General features: G+C 46.1%; 1 protein-coding gene across 10 annotated transcripts in view; it reads right to left on the bottom strand.

The window, feature by feature from the left end:
- Positions 1–21,208, bottom strand: part of kirrel3l (kirre like nephrin family adhesion molecule 3, like) — a 39,899-nt gene extending 18,691 nt beyond the window's left edge. For 7 of the 10 annotated variants that reach the window (XM_041870836.1, XM_041870839.2, XM_041870843.2 and 4 more), the window contains exon 1: positions 20,509–21,208. In XM_041870836.1, the coding sequence (XP_041726770.1) occupies positions 20,509–20,548 (40 nt within the window). In that variant the 5' untranslated portion in view covers positions 20,549–21,208. The remainder of the gene's footprint in view (positions 1–20,508) is intronic. The other 3 variants (XM_041870845.1, XM_041870842.1, XM_041870846.2) reach the window with 2 other exon arrangements.
- Positions 21,209–23,111: the final 1,903 nt, after the last annotated feature.

The raw sequence follows: 23,111 nt of genomic DNA, 5'->3' as shown, positions 1-23,111 counted from the left end.
GGGTCCCTGCTCCCTCCAGTCTCAGGTCTGATTGGGCCAGGCTCACTGTAATCTCATTACCGTGTCTCCTACAGGAATTGTGTGGACTTGGGAGGAAAGCGAGCAGAGGATACCACCCACCACCCAAACACCACTATAGTCCATAGTCTCCAGACACAGACACAGGCTGAATCTGTGACCGCCTGCATCTGCTTCTCTGGTCTTCAGACCTGGTCCTGGCTGAACGATGCCTGTGTTTGTCTCTTTCCCTTTATCTGGCCTTGTCTCTCATGCCTTATCTCCTCCCCGCCTCGCATTCCAGACGCACTTTTCTTCTCTCCCTACCCATAACCCCCCTTTTCTCCCCTTTGTGCATTTTGTGTCTAAATTGCAGTCTAACAGCTTTTTAAGAGCTGTTTTGCTGGAGTTTAATCCTCCTAGCCTCCCCTTTCAGCCTTTCTTCCATTATGAAGATTCTTGGCTCAGACCGGGACCTCTTTTATACAGAGAAGATCGGCTCATCCATCCACCCGCCTGCCCCCCATCCCCTCACCACCCAACACCCTCCATACCCACCGTTCTCTTCTACCATCCCTCCATCCCTCCACACGTCACCCTCTCCGCCAGCTTCCCCCATCCTCCCTTCCTCTGTGTATCTCTCATACTATACAGTCAGTCAGCCATGATCCCTGAAATCAATGCCTTGCAGGCCCCTTTTCAGAGTTATATAAGGTGTTACTAATTGTTGATGTGCCTTCTCCATGGCTCTTTCTGACACTGCTCGCCTTCTTCTCTCCACACTCCCCCCGTCAGCATTGTCACCCAGCCTCCCTGTCCCTCTCACTCTGTCTCTCTCTGTTCTCCTTCTCTCTCTCTCTCTCTCTCTCTCTCTCTCTCGCTCTCTCACACACACACATTCACACATTCACACACTCTCTAATTCTCTCTCTCCTTATCCCTTTTTCTCCCTCTCTTTCTCCATCTCTGGAGTGAAAATCGCAAGGGTTTGTGTCAGCTTGTCAACTCACTGTGCTAGAAGAACCAGGACAGCGGGAGGCAACAACAAGAAAAGACACACCAGAGTGAAAACCTGAGGTACTGTACAGTTGTAAAGAAAAATAACCATAAAAGTAGTCTCCTGTCAGGTCTAAATTGTAAAGGGCCGGGGCTGTAAGAGGGGATTGATAGAATGCTGTAATCAGTCCGTCACATGTGCTGTCACCCTGCATGGCTTGATTTCCACGCTGCTCCCATCAGGGTGAAGCGGACTGCGAGAGAGGCGGACCACGGAAGGGCTGATTGCATGGGCAAGCAGAGGCTGTGTCTCCCTGGGCACCTGCCACCACAGACACAGTGGATGGAGTAATAGAGAGGTAGAGAGGAAAGGAGGAGGGGACCAAGGAGTGCTGAAGTGAAAAATACTGTGTGTGTGGAGTGTGTGTGTGGCTAGGGCACCAGCAGTCACTTGGCTACTGCAGTGGCTGATGCTGCTACACAAGCACACACCCATACACACTCACACATACACACTCATACCCACTCAGAGACACTGGCACAGACACTTCCTGTGCTCTCTCTGGTGTCTCTAGTGAGCAGGAGAAGTTCTCTGAGTGTCATTATACCACAGTTGCCATCCCATCCACTGCTCCACTCCAGTGCCTAAGAGCTGAAGCTATACAGGGGGCGGCTGGCTGACTGGCTGGCTGTCTGGCTAGAGGACTGGAAATGAAACGCCATGAAAAAAAAGAGGACAGGGGAGGGGGTTGGCGGTATAAAATTGTCTGTACACATCAGCCAACAGTCTTGACAAGATGTTGATTGAGCCAGCCTTGTCATTTGGTTTGCGCTTGCCCCCTGGTGTTTTCAGTACAAGACAGCTGCTGGCTGAATCTGTGTGTCACACTCACTCCCAGTCCGCCCCCTCTATCTCTCTCTCCTCTGTCTCTCCCTCTCTCTTCTCCCTCCTTCTCTCTACTACTGCTTGGAAGAGCTTTCAGTATAATTTACTGTGCTTTTAGATCATGAAATTCTTGTGCCGTTTGAAAAAGCCTGGGTTTAGTGTGCACACAACAGCTGACATGGTGGATAAAATGCCACTAGTGCTCAACATGTGACAGGAAGCCTAGCTGCTCAAAGATGGGACGCAAATAAATAAATAAACTCTACTTCTTGCATCCACCCCGCTTCGCTCCCCAGCTGCAGAAAACCAAGAGTAAACAAAAACAAATAAATAAAGAATAGATTAAAAATCCATAAAACAATGAAAAGATCATGTTAAAAAGCGCCTCCTCCCCTTTCTCTCTCTCTTGCACTTTCTCTCAAAGGCAAAGGAAATGAAAACAAAGGAATTCTCCACTTAGACTCCACCACTGGGACTCTGGGTCCAATGCCCTGGGGTGTCAATTAATTTAGTCGAGGGATTTGTGGCCTACACTTCCTAATTGAGCACAGTGGAGGCCCCCTTGGCTCTTCGCGATAGGAAGTAGTGCGTTTCATAATTCATACTTTTTTTTTCTTCCATTATTATGATTATTTTTTAATGAGGGTGGTAATGTTGTAAATGCATGCATTTCAGTACTATTGTTGTCTGCTGATGCTGCTGTGCTGTGTGCTGGTGTTGTTGAACTATAAAGCAGAGGCAACCACTGTCGGTAACAGCAGTGGCGGCACATTGAAGTCAAAGCAATTTTTATGTTCGTGTGTTTGAAAATAAAGAAAGACTGGTTCAATGAGAGTCTCATTAGTACTGCTTAATGTGTGTGCTTTTTAAAGCTTAGAGGTTCATGTCGAATTCGCATCCATTCCGTTGAAGCTTCCCTCTAATTTTTCTCTTCCCAGGACCTGACAGAGGGCTTCAGAGGGAGAAAATGACTGGTGTGTGAACTTTATGTCCAACAGGGATAAACATGAATGTAATTAAACAGTTGCATCACACAAGTATTTTTTTATTTTGTCTAGGCTACTCTTCCCCACACCTCTGTGTGCATGACACTAAAACTCCCCGGCACGTAACTCCTGCCGATTACACAAATTACCCAGCGACGTCCCGGGAGAGCCATAGACCATAGAAACAACATAGAGCTCTCCTCCACAACCCCAGCGCCTGTCTCCTCTTACAAACCGCCTTCAAACCGCCGTTTATTAATCAATGTCTGCCGTTTCACCGGCCACCACCGTTTCTATTCCCCTTTCTCCGGGAAAGGTGGGGAAAAGGAAAGTTTTAATTACGCGCCAAACTTTATTCCATTCATCAGATTACCTCTGTCTTGAGACACTCTTTTAAAATTGGTGATGACTAAGGGCTTTCAGAGTACAATAAAGAGAGGAGAGGGGAAAAAAACGTTACCTGCCGACCTCAATATAATAATAATCCTGCTTTGTGTTGGGGAAAAAGAGAGGGAAAGGAGGGAAAAAACACATTTCCTGAAACTCAATTTCTTAAGCGTTGATTAACGCAGCTGCGCAATTAGAGTGAAATGTGAAGTCAGGCTTTTTTTTCAAATTCCACCGCTTCCTCTAGAAAAAGCAGGCCGTGATAAATGAATAAATTATTAATGAGATAACTAATTAATCAATTAATCATTAAGCAAGCACTCTGAACAAGAAGAAGGGGAGGATGGTAGCCAGTAGAGAAGAAAAGAGATGGAGGGATGGGTTGAGGTGTGTGGTATTAGAAAGAGGGGGATTTGGAGGGAAGGGTCTGCCTGTTTGTTCACTCAGTTTGTTTAGTTTTTCCGAGGTGGGAGGGAGGGAGGGAGGGAGAGAGGGAGACGAAAGACAAGAGTGAACCCTACCCTTTCACATTTGTTCAGCTCGTGTCTTCTTCTCTGTAAAGTCCTGACTCAGCTAGTACTGTCTTGTAAGTGCTGATCTTGTAACGTCAGGCGTTGCAACTTCTCCAGTACATCAAGGCTGTGGTCATGTGGTTGTGTAATGGTGTAGCCTGGCATAACCTCAAACTACTATGCGGCGGTCTGCGGGCACTGCACGGCGATGTTGGTGGGCGGTTACTGCTGCCACGTGGCCACACGACCAACACCCACGCCCCACTTCCCTCTCCCACAGATAACCCAAAGTTTCCCCTCCCCCCTAGCACCCCACCCCCTGTCTTTAAGTAGCACCCCACCCCCCACCCCATTATCAATCTTTGATAATGTGCGGCGTGGGCCTCTCCAGTGTGACCAGGGGCTGATGAGACATCGCAGCGGGGACTTGATGTATGAAATGTGGGCCTCGACTGTAATTGTGATCTACTGTAGCGTTTCCAGTCAAGTTTGACCTTTTTTCTTCCATATTAATCGCTGGAGTGAAAGAAAATATGTGTGATCTATTCCCCCCTCAGGATCCCCCTTCTCCCCCCTGCTTCCCCTCTACACTTTACTCAGTGCTGGGGGGACTGGCAGATGTCCCATAGTGCACCCACATACAACAGGATATGACACACAAAATATTATTTTATGATGGGATTGGTTTACTGTGGGCCATTAAAATGCAACATAACTATATAAAGCCTATCCTTCTCCACCCTACTCCCACCCCAACCTCCTCCCTTCTTACTCCAGGAAAACATATCCTCAAAGCTTGAACACGAGAGAAGTAGCTTTCATCCCGGCTTGGTATCCTTCCTGGCATTTATTGCTGGCCTTATTAACATAGTTGTGAGTGACAGCGGCAGAGAGAGAGAGAGCGAGAGAGAGAGAGAGCGAGCGTGGGGGCTGCAGGGGGAGGGTCTCTAAGGGACCTCTGGAGAGAAGGCTGCTGCAGCCCTGTGGAAGAACAGAGAGATGGGGCCACAGCACAGGCCACAATCCTCAGCCTGCCTGCCTGTTATGCCTGGTAAAGGTCCTTCTCTCTCTCTCTCTCTCTCTCTCTCTCTCTCTCTCTTACCCTTTATCTCTCTTTGTCCCCCTCCCTCTCATTCATTCCCCCTCTCTCCCTCTTTCCCCCCTCTCCATATCTCTAACTCGGTGTATCCCTGGTGTTGACTGACTGGTGCTGTTTTCTGGCCTAATGGCAGCGTGGAATTGCAGATTTCCTCAGAGCTCAGTGGGTGTGAATAGTTATTTGTCCTGCTGGCTGGGCTGGCCCATTGACTGGGGGACCTGGACATATGGTCCCTGACTGTGTGGTGTGCTGGGATGTGCCTAGCTGAAGAATGCTGTGGGCTGGGCCCTTGACCTCTGGTTGGCCCTTAACACCTTGCCTGCCTGAGCAAAGCTGGTGGCTTGATAAACTTAACCACTTCATTGTGTCACTCCATTTTTCTGGAGTGGGGTTTATTATTTGGGGGGTTTGTTAGTTGAAGGACAGATGTGTGACTGTTTCACCACTCAAACACACACACACACACACACACAAAGGAAGAGACACAAAGGAAGAGACACACTCAAACACACAGAGATGCAAACAGAGAAAACACACACACAAATAGAAATAGAGAGAGAGACACACACACACACGCACACGCACACACACGTTACTCTGCAGCTCGCCTATCTGCCTGGCTACAGTAATGGATAGAGTCTTGGCGGCGGTGCCAGTATCTTTGATGTCCAGACTAATATTGGGAGAATCTCACTGTGTCTCAGTGCGATAAGGCCTTTAAATTAAGTGTCTAACAAGGACATCCAGGGTGTCCGCAACGGTCACATTGCCACCCAAGTATAACCCCATCAAGTAGGAAAATGGATATACTATCTACCGACACCATGACTGTCCACTCCACACAGCAGCCCAAAAGTTTTAGCTAGCGCAGTTATGCTAAACGGCTATCTCTCTCCTCTCTCTGCAAATACTTATTTTTAATTTTTTGATGCAGTTGGTTTGGGGTCCTGATAAACTAGTGGAGCGTTGCAGGCTCTTAAAGCTATCCGGGGAGATTAAAAATCATTAGACAGAGCGTGGAGATAACCCTCTCAGCTGGCCATATCGTCGCCACAGGATATGGAATGAATCACAGGAAGTTGAGATCAATCTACCATATATAGATTGTGCCGCTTGATTAAAGATAGGAGAAAAAAAATCCCATTTGGCTTAAACCACCCCAATGCATGCGAGTGCGTAGAGAGAGGAGATTGGGACAGAGAGAGATTGTGTGGCATATCATATATTTTTCTATTTCCATGACTTGTAGTGTTTTTTTGTTTTTTTTTATCTTATATATTTTTTTTAATTCTTTTTTTGTCATTTTTTTCGTTTTTTTTTTGGGGGGGGGGGGGATGGATCAGCTTAATATTGCAGATAGATTGTATCTTCTATCAATGTAATTGTCTGCATCACTTCCAATCCCCCATGTTTATTTTTATTTTTTTATATATATATTCCCCTTTATTACTTTTCAACCCCACCATCCTTTCCCTACTTGGAGTAAATTAGTGAACAACAATGCCCAGGCCTCTACTTCCGGTCTATACTTACTATCTACACCTTATGGACAGAGTTAATTTTACAATAATAGACTTCTAGTGTTTGCTGAAGCCGCCTCTCTGCCTCCCATTCTATTCCACCACCGCCATGCAATCTGTCCCACCTCCACTCCTTCACTCTCCTCAGCCTGGCCTGCGCTTACATCTCCCTTCTTGAGGAAGGCTTCTTTTAAATCTGAATTAAAACAGACTCCAAACCCCCAGCTCTCCCAGGGGCCCAGCTGAAAGCAGCTTAGAACAATCAAGCAGACGGATTAGAAGTGAGAAGAAAAGAGGAGGAAGGGAGAGTGAGAGAACCGGAGAGAGGGAAAACAACCCAAAGAATGGAATGGTGGAGAAAAATATTGAGAGAAGGAAAAATTAACCCTTTACTCCACCTCCCTCCCTCCCTCTCTTTGCCTTCTTCGGCTCTGCCCCTCCTCTTGTCCCTGACCTATTGACATTCAGCTCTTCGATAGATTAGGCAGCGAGCAGAGCCGGAGGACAGGGTAAACACTATGGGGGAACAAAGACCAACAGGAGGCCACCTTATTGGATTCTAATTATGAGCTGGGGGAGAGCTTGTAGAGGGGCATGTTATAAAGTGATGTGGGACACAAGTTAGAATAGAGGCACTTTACTTTCATCACCTAGCCTACACTCATCCCCCACCCTTCCTCTAATATTTTCTCCCTCCCTCTCTCCATCCCTTCCTCCCTCCATCCTCTCTTTTTCCTCTCTGGTTCATCTCTCTCTCTCTCTCTCTCTCTCTCTCTCTCTCAATCTCTTTGCCTGCTCTTTTACATATTGCCTGTGAGAATGGCAAACAGAAGCTTCTCAAAGCACTCCTCGGTGAGCTATTTGTCATCCCCCTTTCCTGGGTTATCTCCCTTTCTCTCCCCTTCTCTTTTAACAAGGTGGAACGAGACTCATCCCCTAGAGGCGGCTGTTTGAGCGATAAGGTTAAAATGGGCTGAAAAATTGGGGAAGATTATTTGATATTGGACAGATTGAATTATCTGGAGTGAGAGGGAGGGAGGGAGGAGAGCAAAATAATTGTTCTGCAGTGCCCCAGGAGGAAGGGCTACCAGTGCCAGTGTGGAGGAGGACAGGAAAGAGAGAGGAAAGAGAGAGAGGAAAGAGAGCGAGAGAGAGAGTTTTATATTAATGGTCACCAAACTCAAAAACAAGTCAGGAGAAAGTAAAAGGTCTTATTTTTGTTCCCAATCCTCATCCCTCTAATTTGAGTGTTAAAAAAACAGTCTGTCCAAGTCTAGCCAGGAATTCCACATATGTGTGAACTTTCTCGCTGACGTTGAGGCGAGTCAAACCCGTTGGCCCCTCTTAGGCTTGTGTTCAGGTCTCTCATGTTCCCACTCGTCCCCCCTCGTCCCCCGGCGCTAATTACAGAGAGGGCTAATTCATGTAAAGTGTCAGAGAGGACCCTGCCTTCACAGGCACACACACGGTCTGACACGGGAGAGAGAACAGGGGAAGAAACACACCCGCCCGCGCCCCGGCAAGAGACAAGCCATCGTCACCTCTGCAGCCTCACAAAGCGATTCATTAATTGGTGTGAAAACACACACACACTCATAAGTACACACACACAAATACACACACTAATGTTATGGGTATTCGGAGAAGCTGTTGCTCGTTAACACATTACCCAAAAGGGAGGGAGAGAGAAGAAATTAGAGAAAAGAAGAGTGGTTGGTTATATGGAGAGGAGAGAGGGAATATTTTGACCCAAGTGTTGTGTTAGTACCTTTGTGGTGTTGGCCAACACAGTTCATGTTTCACACAAGATGGCAGCTTCCTCTTCCATACCCCCGGCCGTAAGTGTGAAAAGGCTTTTCTAGACCACCGTGCCTTTCTAATCAAAGCTTCAGGAAATGAATCAGAAGCCACAGTTCTGATTTGACCCCAGAGGTAAAGGTGGAATTGACATGGCCACCGTTCATTTTCACACCATTAAAACAACCGTCAAGCTTCTATGGCACAACTGAAGAACCATAGACCCCCCCCATTCTTTCCTGTTCTCACCTAAGAAAACCATGCACCACTTCAAAAACCTATCCTCTGTTAACTAAACCGAACAAAACACAAAAACACACACCAAACAAAACCTTCACACAACATAGTCACCATTCAAACTCCTGGATGTGCAAGACAAAGGAGCTCCTCTAACTGGCTTTTAAAGACCTCCAATAACAATCAGAACTCTTTTTAATAGAGAGTTCACTCTCTCCAGGCCCTATGGTCTTTCTAAAGGAGTGCTCAGTCAGTTAGGCAGTGTAAGGCAGTTAGGCCATAGTCTATGGAGCAGTGAATGGCTAATCCAGAGTGTGAAGGACCCAGAGCCTCCCTCCTCCAGCTCAGGCTGAATGCAGACTGAATGGGCCTTGGAGTAGGACTGATTGCCCCACATTCTATGGTCAGCTTTTTAAAAAGTAGCCTGTGATTGAGTGGTTCCATTAATGTCCCATTTATCTTTCTCCCCTGCGCCAGAGCTCTGAAAGAGCGGGTGACACTCCTGGACACACCCACGCAGAGAACAGAGAACGGAGCATGCGCTCGGGCGCACGCGCTCACTCACACACACAACACACCCATGCAGAAACCATCTCTCATACACACACACATACTCACACTGGAGTCGTGACTGGACACAGGCTTTTCAGAACCCCAAGGATATTAACACTTTACGTCTATCTATTGCACTATGAGCAACACCAAACTGCCAGCACTACCACTGTGTTAAAAGAAAAACAACTGTGATGGCTTGGTACAATGACTCAATAGTTCTCAAATAACACCAGAAATACTATCAGTCTCTCAACAACTCCATCTGTCGCTCAGCATACATGCTTTTAAAGTACACAGGGCCGGATTAATGCAGGGGTTTACCAGGGCTGAAGCCCCTGGGCCCAGGCCCGTGGGGGGCCCAAGAGGCAACAAATAATTTTACAACAAATAATAATAAAGGAAATATATACCCTCCCCCCCAAAAAAAACACAGGAGCCCGCTCTCAATGTTCAAAATACACCAGAGAGCATAATTTAGCTACAGAGGATCAATAGTTTATAAAACATAACTGTGGATTAAGTTTTATCACAAGCACATACAGGTATCTGCAAAAATAAAGGAAACGCCAACATAAAGTGTCTTAAAAGGGTGTTGGGCCACCACGAGCTGCCAGAACAGATTTAATGTGCCTTGGCATAGATTCTATATGTGGACCTCTCTATGCCAGGAAAATGCACCCCACACCATAACATATACTTTGTATCCCTCGTTTACTCAAGTGTTTCCTTTATTTTGGCAGTTACCGGTATGCCTACAGTCGAGAAGGCTGCAGTTTGGGCAGCATGCATGTCAAATATACAGCTTGTTGCGTTGTGGCCATAGACATATAATCCATAGAATGGTGTTGTAACCTCTTACCCTGTCAATTTGACTGTTAAACTCATGGGTACACTAGCAATGGATGCCAGTCCTGACTTGAATGGGAACTGCCATTTTTGGATTATATTTCTATGGTTCGTTGCAGCTATCGGTTTGCGTTTTTCACGGGAAAAATGTACAGTTTGGAAAGCAAATGCCTACTGCTGAAAAGAGAAGACTAATCTGTCTGTAGAACCAATAGATTTTTTTTTTCTCAACAACTCCCAATTAGATTTCTTATCCGGACCTGAAAGTATAACAGGAGCTGCAGGTATTTCACAAATCACAAATTATCTTCCCCAGACTGTAGTTTCAGACAGTAACCTGTAATCATCTCACTCCAGATATCTCTCCATTGAGTAAGCTGAAGGACAGACTGAGGACTGGCTGATCTTCTGTTGTCTGTCTGCAGCTTACTGCTCCACATGTTCCCCACCTCCTCAACCTCACACACTCACAAACCAGGGTGTGTGTAATGATACTGGGGTGTGTGTATAGCAGTGCCAGGGTGTGTGTGCTGTGTCTTCTTAGTGATGGTTTGGGAGGTAGCTGTGTTTGAGGTGTATGAAACAGCGATAAAACAGTGTGTGTTTGTGTGTGTGTCAGGGTTGTGTGTGTGTGTGTCAGGGTTGTGTGTGTGTGTGTGTGTGTCAGGGCTGTGTCTGACAGAGACAGGAGCAGGGCCCTGTGGCCTCACACATGGAGGTTGGAGACCCTCCCAAACAACTGAAAACAAACAGGCATTTCCAGGGACCAGACACTGCCTTTGATCTGGAGGTGAGATGATCTCTCACTCTCTGTTTCCCTCTCTCCTCTCTCCCTCTCTCCTCTCTCTCTCTCCCTCCCCTCTCTCTCTTCTGCTTCTCAGTGGGAATCTATCCCTCTCCCTCTCTCTCTCATTCCTCATCTCCCCCCACTCTCTCTCTACCTCTCTATCACCTTCCCTCCTCCTCTTCCTCTCTCCCCACCTCTCTGCATCAAATGGGGTGACTTTTCAGGCCGCATCGGGCTGCACCTCAAAGTGCAGGCTGTGAAGACAGCTTTTCTCTCCTCCTCTCTCTCATCCTTTATCGCTCCATCTTTCTCTGATTCCTTTACTTTATACCGATACCCCCCTCACCCCCATCCAGATACCGCACCCCTCCTCATCCTCCTCCTCCTCCTCCTTTGCAGCCTTGAACGTTAAAACAGAGAGGGACATTTCCGTCATCTACGCATCTCATTTTATCTGCACCTCTGTATCTATCTCCCTGTGCCCATCTATCTCTCTCCTCTGCCTTTGTCTGTTTATCTATACGTCTAATTATGCTGTCTCACTTATGTAATTAGCGCATAAACAAATGGCTGCCACCCCCCCCGTAGCAGAGCCCTGAGATAACAAATTATTGAGAACAATGGGTAGAAATGGCTCCTGCACCAGACCACATGATGGATGCAGCCTGGAACTCTGCGTCTCATCCCCCTCTCCCTCCCTCCGTCCGCTCCTCTCTCCTCCAATATTCTCTCCTGCTCTATCTGTCTCTGTTTGGAAACTCCCTGAAAACCTGCAGTATCTATACTCTCTCCTTCTCTCCCTCCAGCACAACTATCCTATCAATAGCAGGCTTTATCATCTGTCATAGACTGACACTGTATTCACACTGACATCATATTAGGCAATGTCCTCCCTATTGTGTGTGTGTCTGTAACACTCTCTCTCTCTTTTCCTTTCTCTCTTTCCTCCCTTTCTATCTCTCCTTCTCCCTTACTCCCTCTATCCCTGCTGTTGCCTCTACTGACTCCCCCCCCCCCCTCCCCTCCCCTATCCTCCAGAGCATTCCATGCACCATGGCTGCCAAGAAAACGCTTGGGACTTTCAAAAGCAAACACCCATCATCCTGTAGCAGGAGGTCCCAGTAGCCCCATCTGTGGCGGGAACAATCAGTTCCTCCCACTCCTCCTCCTCTCCCCCCTCTGTCTGTCATGCTCCACGCCCCCCCGGGGATCTGATGAGTGCTGGGATGCCTCCGTCGGATGGGTGCAATGTGCTGGAACAATGGAGGGACTAGGGTTGCTTTCAATAAATTAACTGGTTTTCCCGAAATCCCGGTTGCCGTTTTCACAGAATCAGAAGGAAATAAGCAGCAAAACCGGATTCCTCCAACCAGGATTTTGGGAAAACCAGGGAATTTATTGAAAGTTCCCGGAATTGTGCAACCCTAGGAGGGACTGCTGCTGTCTCCTGGCGGGGGTGCAGGTGTGTAGAGGGGTATAGGGTTCGCCCCTGTCAGCTTGGGAAGCACTTAGTGCTCCAGACCCTAACCCTGCTGGAATCCTACTGGAATGTTGTTGGGATCAGGAAAGGCCCCGGCCCATTGATTATTTAGCACTACCTCATAAACTGAGATGGTTTTGGAAGGGGGATCGGAATCACCTCTCCAACACCTCATCCGTCCTTACCTCACCCACACACACACACACACACACACACACACACACACACACACACACACACACACACACACACACACACACACACACACACACACACACACACACTCACACACACACAGACACCCAAAACCCCCTCTTCAAAAAACATTATGTGTCTTAAGTCCATCTACCTGGCAAAGGGATACCTCAGGTTCTAATGTTTCGCCTAGAGGCATTGAAATAACCCCTTTCAATTCTTCCTCCCTGGATTCTCACTTCAGTTACATCTTTGTTATTCTTTTAGGTACCCTGTGCTGGGAGAAAAAAAACACAGGGTTCGCTTTACACCAATACAAGCATATCCATTACCTTTAATGCTATGCTGCTGGCAGTGACCCCCCTCTCGTTCTCTCTCACCCTCTCTGTGTCTCTCTCTCTCTCCCCTCCCTCCTCCACTGGCTGAGGCACAGCTCTCTCTCTTTCTCTGTCTCTCTGCTCAGACAAACATCTCCTCCCAACCCCCTGTCCAGAGTATCTCCAATGCCTCTCTCTGTGTGAAGCTCCTGCTTTTCCTCACCACAGAAGTTGGAAACACACCTACCCACCTACCAACTCAGACCCCTATTCCCCAAACCCTCCGCCGCCCCCGGCTGTCGCCCCACCCCTCACCGCGCCTCACATCTCCAACACGGCTCGATAAAATTACCATGTTTGGACATTGAGGGAGCCGCAGTTCAAACCCTGATCGATGAGCTTTGACTGACACCCCTCAGTTGATAGCAAATTGGCTGGCTTTCCTTGCGGCCTTCCACGGAGAGTTTCAAAGCATTGCTCTAAATTCCCTGCTGGAGGAGAAGTGAGAGAAGAAAAAAGGTTGCTACACTTTCTGCCAACCCTTCACCCAGCTGTCTGCCTCGCAAAACAACCCAGAGAGGCAGAGAGACCTGCCTTTCGCACTGAGAGAAGGAGGAGAAAGAGAGTTTCAGAAGCGGTTTCCTTTCCCGACCGCCGAGCCCAGTATTTTGGTTAACGGTTGAGTCACTATCACAATATTTGCCCTCACATTCCTGTCAGTTTAAACTGGCAGGAAGCAGGAAGATTGAGCTCTTTGTTTGAGGAGGAGAAAGAAAGACAGAGAAAGAAGGACACAGAGAGCGGGGAAGGAGGGGACCTAAAGCCCAGGGGAGCATGGGAGTTGTCCCTCCCTGCACGACTCAACCCTCTGGTCTCTATAATGTCCACCCAGCCCAGCCAGGCCATCGCTTGTTTCCTTGAGTGCATTCCTTTCCCCCTGGTTGGGTTGAGTTTAGTTGGGACATGACATCCTGAGAGATAGAGCGTCATTAATTAGACAGTCGGGCTTTGACTAACCGCTCCATAAAGGGCACATAGCCCCAAAGATGGGAAACACTCATCTCAGCTCAACATCCTCTGCCCCAGTGCATGCCCTTGACCCTGTGTCTTAGTGTGTGTGTGTGTGTATGTGTATGTGTACTATGAGCAACACATAGTTTAGGGCGTTGCTTTGTTAAGCTCCTCATGAGTCACTTATGGATGTGCACACACAACAACCCTCCAAAATAACACACAATGGCCACATCATATTAACGTCCCTCTGCTCAAGAGGAGCCACTGAAAATCAGACCGCATCTCAAGAATGGGTCGAAGTTGGGAATAGTAACGGATAAATAAGTCGAAAATATATAGATAGACAATGAAATAGCTTCTCATGGGATTCATAACCAAATGGGTTTTTCCCCCTTAGTCCCTTTCCAGCTGCCATAATCCCCCCAACAGGGCAATGTTTAATAGAAGGTTAAGGAACACGGCTAGTGAAGATAACATAACCCAGATATTGCTGCAACATGGGAGATACATTTCAATTTGCTGTTGGTTTCTGTGTCTCGGCAGGAGATAGGAAATTCTTGTCTTGGAGGGCAGGAATTGATTGGAAAATAAAGACGAATGTTTGGTCTAGTATGTCGGAGCTCTCTCTATGCTCTCTGGGTTTCTTGGGTTGGAGGTCTTCCCAAATTGTGATGCATCTCTCTAGAAAGATGTGACACTTGCAATCCTGTTATTTTCCCTAAAATAGCTGGCTGGCTACTGTTTAAACACAGTGGCTGTGCTACTGCTCTACTCTCTCCCTCTGGGCTCTGTTTTAATGATTTGCAAAGAATTAACCCAAGGTTCCCTCTCGCTCTACCACTGTTTGGAGGAGGAGAATACAGAGAGTAAACAGCCTCTGCTCTCTCCCTACTGTATTCTAATCAGTAGGTGATAATAGAGCCCACTAATCTGCTGGCAGTGGATGGTAGTGTGGCTGTTGTAGGACTGGTAGGGGCCCTCGGCTGAGAGACTGAGGGGCCGGGCGGCATGTGTGTGTGGATGGACCAGTTAGTGGGAAGAGGAAGCTGACACAGCCCCTTCATTGTCCCTGTCTTTATGAGTCACTTCCTGCCAGGATCTTCCTCTGCCCTGGAGGGAAACATATGCAAGGACGTGCAAAGACAGAGACAAGGAGAGAAGGAAGGGAGGGAGAGAGCAGTGAGAGAGAGAGAGAGAGAGCAGAGAGAGAGAGAGAGTGAGAGAGAGAGTTAGAGAAAGAGAGAGTGAGAGTTAGAGAAAGAGAGAGTTAGAGAAAGAGAGAGCAGAGAGAGAGAGGGAGAGAGAGGATGAAAAGAGGGGGAGAAAATAGAGAGAAGAGAGAGGAAGCGAGAGAGAGACAAAGACAGGGATGGAAGTGGCCAAGTGCCCCAGCTAGTAGTACAGCTCCAGCATATCTTGCCTGGCTGCCCACACAACACAAGGCCCTCCCTGTTGTGTTGAGCCGTGCCATCAACCACGTCCAGTGAAGTAGCTAACAGCTGATAACAAGGCCCCTGGACACAATACCAAGTTCTTTATCTCTGTTTACCCGCATGGCAAAGCTGATTAGCGAGACAGAGCTTGTTTTATGAACCCCCATTGTTTCTTTTCTCCCTCCAATTTATGCCTCTGTACACAGCAAGGTTGTTGAGGGGGTGGGGGTTGGGGGCCAAAGATGAGTGAGGAAGACCTCAGGGGCCATTGTGTTGTTTGTCAAGGAGGCGAGGTCCGAGAAAGAAGACAATGCCAGTGAGCGTGACCATGTCTTGGGGCTGGAAGACATAGTAACCCATTGTTATAGCTTCTCCCATCTGCACCCTTGTATGACTGTCTGTCTGTATGGCTGTCTGTCTGTATGACTGTCTGTATATCTGTATGACTGTCTGTCTGTATGGCTGTCTGTCAGTATGACTGTCTGTATATCTGTATGACTGTCTGTCTGTATGGTTGTCTGTATGGTTGTCTGTCTGTATGGCTGTATCACTGTCTGTCTGTTTGTCTATCTGTATGGCTGTCTGTATGACTGTATGGTTGTCTGTCTGTATGGCTGTATCACTGTCTGTCTGTTTGTCTATCTGTATGGCTGGCTGTATGACTGTATGGTTGTCTGTCTGTATTGCTGTATGACTGTATGGTTGTCTGTCTGTATGGCTGTATCACTGTGTCTGTTTGTCTGTCTGTATGGCTGTATGACTGTATGGCTGTCTGTCTGTATGACTGTCTGTCGGTTTGTCTGTTAGTACCTTCAGATGAGTTAGTTCTGAGTTACTGGTGGGAAAGTGAAAGTGCAGGGAAAGGAGGGCTCTCTACAAAAGGTTAAGATGTGGTGGGGAATGGATATTAATCTTTGTTTTTCTGAGTGTACTGGTCTGGGGGGAATAACTCTTGCAGAGTGACTCACGACTAAGTGTCTACAATTTCACTCAAACCAAAACAAATCTTAAGAGCTCTTATGCCATAAACAAAAATGACCTTTAAAGTTTGATTTGTGCCCCCTCCCCTGAATCATATTCCTTTCCATAGTCTATGAGGACTGTCTGGAAATCAAATCTCTACCAGTTTGAGCCATGGGTCCATTGCAGAGAGCACTCCTAGTGTGGGAATCAAAGTAGGCCAAACTCATCCATATCTTTGCCATGGGTACGTCTCCTAAATAATGCAACAGACTTCTGCACAAGACGGATTCTGCTGCATCAGCGCTATTGTGACAGTGCACCCCCGGTCTGACACTCATCCTCAACTTGGCTTCTCTTCTCCCTCTCTGCCTTCCAACTTATTCTCTCTCATTTTACTTTCTCCTCAATCCCTTTTTCCCCACAGCAACAGATAGAAAATGAGGGAGAGAGATACGAGGGGAAAGGAGAGAAAGATGGAGAGAAGTTAATGATGCTCCATGGTATTCCCCAGCATTTTCCCGCCACGTGTCAACTTGATCATCATACTGTTAGTTACACTTCTGAGTCCCGTCTCTCTCCTCCTCCCTCCCCCTACAACCCCACTCCTCTGTCCCCCCACTCACTCCGCCCAAGCCTGACTCCTCCACAAGAATTCAAAGCAGCGGAGGTTCATGAAATATGCACGGTCCCCCTAAAACAAACTTCCCTAGCCACACTGCCACCGAATTGTCCAGAAATATTCCTGCCGCACACAGCTCAGATCCAGGACAAATCTCTGCTAATGGGGAAGGGGGAGGAGGAGGGTAGAGCGGTCAAGGCAAAGCTATGTGTTCCTCTGATGGCGCCTGTCTAGGCCTCATTGTGTATTTACAGTATGTCCATGGTGGAAGGCTGTGTTTGTTTGTGTGTAGATGAGTTCTACTAGTTACTGATGCCCCACATTCACACATTACCCTCACTGGGCAAGTTCAGAGGAGGATGGTGATGGTGATGCATTTTCAGGGTGCCTCACTGGGTATAGACACGTGTGGTGACAGCCAGGACTTGAGGAAAAAGCAGCGAGGGAAACGTGTGATCTCAGCTCCCAGCCTTTGAACCTGGCCCTATGAGACTCAGCATACCAAAGCTAAAGGTTCCAAAAAAGAGCTCATTGAAGATTACTCGGAATACTGATGCAGGGTGGAATCCAATTCCAGTGGGAAGCCAAGGGACATTCTGAGAAAGCTGCCGTTGCTGTTGCTGTGGAGGAGGAGGGCCACAGAGAGGACATACATATGGATGGGTGAACAAGCATTGAACAACCAAGTTTTCTGGGACTGTGTGTGTGTGTGTGTGTGTGTGTGTGTGTGTGTGTGTGTGTGTGTGTGTGTGTGTGTGTGTGTGTGTGAGCCTGTGAACCATGCTGGCTGCTGCCCCTCCCAATCCAGCTGCTGTCTGTCTGTCAAGGAATTGTTCTGCTGCTAGTGTCATCTTACACCCCGACCCCTCTACCCCTCCCCTCTCTCTGATGATCTGATGAGAAAAACATGCGTGACAGACACAAGGTAAATCTATGACTACTCTATCATGACAAATGGGACATTGCAGTTTGTTTGCCATTTGTGGTGTTTGTTTATCAGGAATGGATCCACTAGGACCCTGGAACTCTGCTGTTGTTTGTTTGTGCCCCTCACAGTCAATAATTAGGGGAATATTGTATTTCCCAACCCTCGTTGACAATTCTTTAGGAGGGAAAATTCTGTTTGTGCTTGTGTTCCAGTTCCAGCAGGCATTCCATCCCCATCTCCTCTCTCTTCTCCTCCCAGAGGAGAGTGGGTGTCAGTGTGACGACGTTGTGTATTCTGATTCAACATTTAAATGTAATTACTGCCTCCCCATGTGTCAATACCCGACTCTCGTTTATCAAAGACAGTGGGAAGAAAACACGGCTTAACTGCCAATAAATATTTTGTTTTTAATTCATTTACTGAAGCGTTGACCGAAAGCGCTTTACTTTACTCCTGGATGCTCAATGTTAATTGGAAGAAGTAAGATCCTCTGAATCCGAGGGGTCGGGGGATTTGAAGCCTTTATCTAGAGCCGAATCAAAGCCGGCGTTAATAATACACCAAAACTAAGGAAATGTTTGTTTAAAGGCGTGGAAACTGGAAACAACAACACACATGCATAAAAATAGAGCAACGAGGGTTTGGGTATGAAAATATAAATGTTCTATGACAGTGGTCTCACTCAATCAAAGGGCCCTTAGAACCTCAACAGGGGCCTTTGCTGTTTAGGGATGGTGCAATCAAATTTCCCCTCTGGGGGATTAATAAAGGACTATCTTATTTTATAGAATAACGCAATAGCCTATATTGCCTACTGTGCTGTAATATTGAGGTTAATTGCAATTTCTCTATGGAAAACGTACCCTAAAGGTTTTATTTGCTCTATATGGGATGTACTTCTGTTATATCAGGCAGGTAGCTTAGTGGGTAAGAGCGTTGTGCCAGTAACCGAAAGGTCGCTGGTTCTAATCCCCGAGCCGACTAGGTGAAAAATCTGTTGATGTGCCCTTAAGCAAGGCACTTAACCCTAATTGCTCCTGTAAGTCGCTCTGGATAAGAGCGTCTGCTAAATGACTAAAATGTAAATGTAATATTGCTTAACCATTCAAAGACCACATCAACTGCTTTTCTGGCACATAATAACACACACACACACACACAGCCAAGATTAGTAGCCTATCAAAAGAAAGACCCACTGTTTTGAACTGTAGTATGTGAAACCTCCTTTCCCAAGAGGCACACTAATTGGACATTACATTGACTTGTAAGTACAGCGACAGTAATAGTAAAGTATCATTGGCATAGGCCACTATACAAATGATTGACACGCCAGTGTTGACTCCCATCAGACGATTGCCCCCGGTGGCTGAAGTGCGCGGTTGCACAGATAAAAGAAAAATCATTGTGCTTTATTTCTAGATCAATAAATTATTGACCTTTTCTGTGTAGCCTAGTCGTGGTGCAGCCTTTTCCACCTGGCTGCGTTTGGCTATGAAATTATTAATTGTAGACTTGTGTTTAAAAGCCTTTGCAGAAGTGCATCTCAAATCCAACCCCATGGCTGTTTATGCACTTACAACGACAAGTAGCCTGGCTGTCCCCCCTCTTAAACCTATCGAACGCTATTTGGTCTAGACTTTCGGCTGAGTGAGGTCGGTGATTAAACTTTGTAGGCTAGGTTAGTCTACATTGTTACTTTCCATATAGAATAATAACACAATAGTGTTGTCTAATAAATGACAAATACATATTGCATAATAAGGTAGTAAATATTTGAATATGAATGAGATTATTATTAGCCTCATGCCCCCCTCCCCCCACAGTGGCCTTTGATAAACTTTAATTTTTTAATTTTTTTAGTCATTTAGCAGATGCTCTTTTCCAGAGCGACTTACAGTTAGTGAGTGCATACAAACTTCTGAAAAGGTAAGCTAAAAAAGAGATTGAGAGCTTGCTGTGGCGGTCTTACAACATAATGTGGTTTCCTCACACGCTTAAATCCCCATGCAATTCCTCTCTGTGCTTAAAATATGAAGCCCATTCAAAATAAATGAAATAGGGTGAGAGAGGGGGTGTATGGGGTGAAAGAGGGGGAGGGAGTGTGTCGGGTGGAGAGGTCGAGCCTTGGTGCATTTTAAGGTCTGCTTGGCTGCATTAGGGGAGTGTTCCCAGTTTATCTCTACTAGGCTTTGCATGTTGCTCGTTTCAGCAGAAACGAGCACCATATTTCCCCCTCACATCTCATTTGAAATTATGATCGGCGACACCAACCTCATAGGCTACAATCCTTTGCCTGGTAGCCTAGTGCGAATATCTAGAGGCGGCTATAAACTCTTTCTCTCTCCATCCTCTCTTTTATCTCTCTGCTTTATCTCTTTATTTCTCTTTCTCTCGCTATCTGTCTCTTGCTCTCTCTCTTTCACTCACACACACACACACCACTTGCTTCAACAGCGACTTTTGATGTCACTGCAGACCTCAGTGGCAACAAGCCCGTATTGCACGAGTTTTGGTCTGTCAGCATCGTCTATAGCCTTAGGTCTGCCTATCAAATGACTGTGGACTGTTTCCAAACAAACGATCAGCGAAAATCCACCCCGCATAGCCTACACCAGCTAAATAGCCTAATGTATAAAACAACAAAAACCGCATCACCTCGCCAATGTGCGCTTTGGTAAGGATCCGCGCAGTGTCATTCAACCGGTACCCCGGATCAGTTCATTCAGCAGCGGAACTTTGTCTCAACATCCCTAGAAAAACTACAGTCCCGCAGAGCAAAAGCAGAGCAGCAGTATTATCTCCTCTCTCTCATCCCCGTCAGTACAGCGCATCCACTAGACTACAGTTTGACGCAGCGCGCCCTGAACGGAACGCGGAGGGAGCATCTCATGAGTTTATAGCAATAACGCAGAAAAACAACCAGCAAAAAAAAGTGACAATAACGGTTTTCTTACCTGTTCCCATTAGGCAAAGGACAAGGTAAAGCGGAAACATTTTCTCTTGTCTTCTGTCGCCGGTTCGGCTGTGTTTTCCCCGAAAGTGTGGGACGGGAATCTATTGTTCCGTCAATGTGACTGGTGTGAGGGCTGCCGCTTACTGGTTATCCTCCACCGCCGTGCAAAGCAATATCACTGCTTGGGTAAATCAAACTTACTGGGCGACGTCCCTGTCTCTGAAATCGTATGCTTCTCAAAGCACTGGCATTGTCTGAACACTTTGCAAACAGTCATTTAGGAATTATTTTCCATAGTTAGGAACTTTTTTCAGTAAGACAGCGTATATGTATCCTCTGTCCGATCGATGTATTCCTCTTCCCTCTCAAGTTGGTGCTACTGACTGCTTTTGAATGAAGTACATCTCACCGTCCGTTTGTCCACAGTAGTGTCCAGAAGGCTATTCTCTCTTTTTCCGGTCGGTACTGATGCTGAGCTCCGCTCCGTCCTGCCTCTCGCGCAGTTCTGCCTACAGTGATGAAGCTCAATGAAGTTGCTATTCTCGCACCCTCCACTCGAGTCTCCCTCTCTCTCTTGCTCTGCTCTGCTCTCTCTCTCTGTATCTTCAGCAGCGCATACACACACAAGCTCTCTCTCTCACTCTCACTATCTCGTTCTCCTCTATTTCTCGTAGCAGTCTGCTAGGGGAGATAATCCACACTGACAATCATCTGTTTAGGATCCTCTGAATTTAGGCATATCAAAATCCCCAAAGGGGAGGCTGCTGTGAGCTGGAGCTGAGAACTCCCCTTTCCCATTGACAAGAACGCAAACTAGTGACAGGGTTGGGGGGTTGGGGGGGGATTACATCTCCAACATGGAGAAGGAGCTATACAGATGTAGGATCTTAATTTGAGCCAGTTTCCTGTAGCAGGAAAATAATCCTGCATCAACAGGGAATATGAATTATTATGTGGATTATAATTAATGGACATTTTTGTAGGGGTTGATAGGGTAACAATTGGGTAAACACCCCATTGTTTTGCATGTCAGCAATCAAATCTATCTTTCGGTATTTGTTTCATTGGTCAATTGTTGAAATAGTCCCAAAATGTTTTGCATGTCAGTAATCAAGTTTTCAAGACATATAACTTTCAAAATACAGAAATACCTGTACAGCCGGTATGATGCATTCTGCATGGTCCTCTGTAGCTCAGCTGGTAGAGCACGGCGCTTGTAACGCCAAGGTAGTGGGTTCGATCCCCGGGACCACCCATACACAAAAAAATGTATGCACGCACGACTGTAAGTCGCTTTGGATAAAAGCGTCTGCTAAATGGCATATTATTATTATATTATTATTATCTTTATGCATCATACTGGCTGTATTTCTGTATTTTGAAAGTTATATATCTTGAAAACTTGATTGCTGACATGCAAAACATTTTAGGACTATGTCAACAATTGACTAATGAAACAAATACAGAAAGATAGATTTTGGGTGGAGTTTTCCTTTAAGGGACATTTCTATTTTCTGACAGAAAAAAGCAACATTTGGTAAGATTTAGATATGTGCATACTGGGTATCCTTCAGCAAACACATTTTGAAGGGAAATAAGTGGGCAGAATATTTTTGTTGTTGTTATTCAATAAAAACAGAAACTTTAGAAAGGGGGCGCTTTCCCCCACTATCGGGGAAGACATCCATTTCATATGTTTTATTTTGGAATTTTTGAGTAATTAACTCTTAAAAGCTAGGTGTCTTATTTTAATAAAAAAATCTAATATATTAACAAAATGACATTGCACATCTCACTATTAATATCCTCACTATGATGAGGTTTTGCTGTATGGCCCTCTTTTTATTTTCACCCTTCCTGTCCAAATCATCCTAAAGTAAGTTTAACCATGGGGGTCGTTTAACCCCAATGCACCCTACATTTTTAGGAAACAAACTTCAAAATACTTTTTAAACCTCAAATACATTACAAGTTTTAAAGTTCTCCTACAACAGGGTGATCAAATTAAGATCCTATATATGTATGTAATCTATTAGAAATAGGCCATACAATCTTCTTTGCCTTACGCATCAATCATCAAAATGTGTGTTTATGTGGAAAATGAAAGAATGAGGACAATGACATCTGTTTTAGACAGTTGTATCAAGTGGTAGGTTAATATTATACCCCACACATCCAGTTGTAGGCTAAATATTGATTTAAAACATGAGGAAGAAAAATACTAATCCCATCATTGTTGGAATTGGAGAAGAAAACCTTCATTGTATTGGATTATGTCTGTCAGACCCCAGATAGGAAGAGTTGAACTTGCTCTACATAGCCTATGCTGAACTCTGCCATTCTACCTATAATGCTTTAACCTCCAATTCAATGCCTGGGCACCGCATAACATTTGGCAGCATCCTTCTCCAAAGACTACCAAACATAGTCCTAATGGTTGATTTGTATCCAAAAATCCATTAATTTTTTACATTTAGCAGACACTCTCATCCAGCCAAACTTACAGTATTGAGTTCATACATTTTAATTCATACTGATTCCCTGTGGGAATCGAACCCACAACCATGGCATTGCAAGTGTCATGCTCTACCAACTGAGCCACAG

This window comes from Coregonus clupeaformis, chromosome 17 (genome assembly GCF_020615455.1).
Source record: "Coregonus clupeaformis isolate EN_2021a chromosome 17, ASM2061545v1, whole genome shotgun sequence".
NCBI lineage: Eukaryota > Metazoa > Chordata > Actinopteri > Salmoniformes > Salmonidae > Coregonus > Coregonus clupeaformis.
The sequence above is the reverse complement of the archived record's forward strand: the minus strand, read 5'-3'. Positions and strand labels throughout refer to the sequence as shown.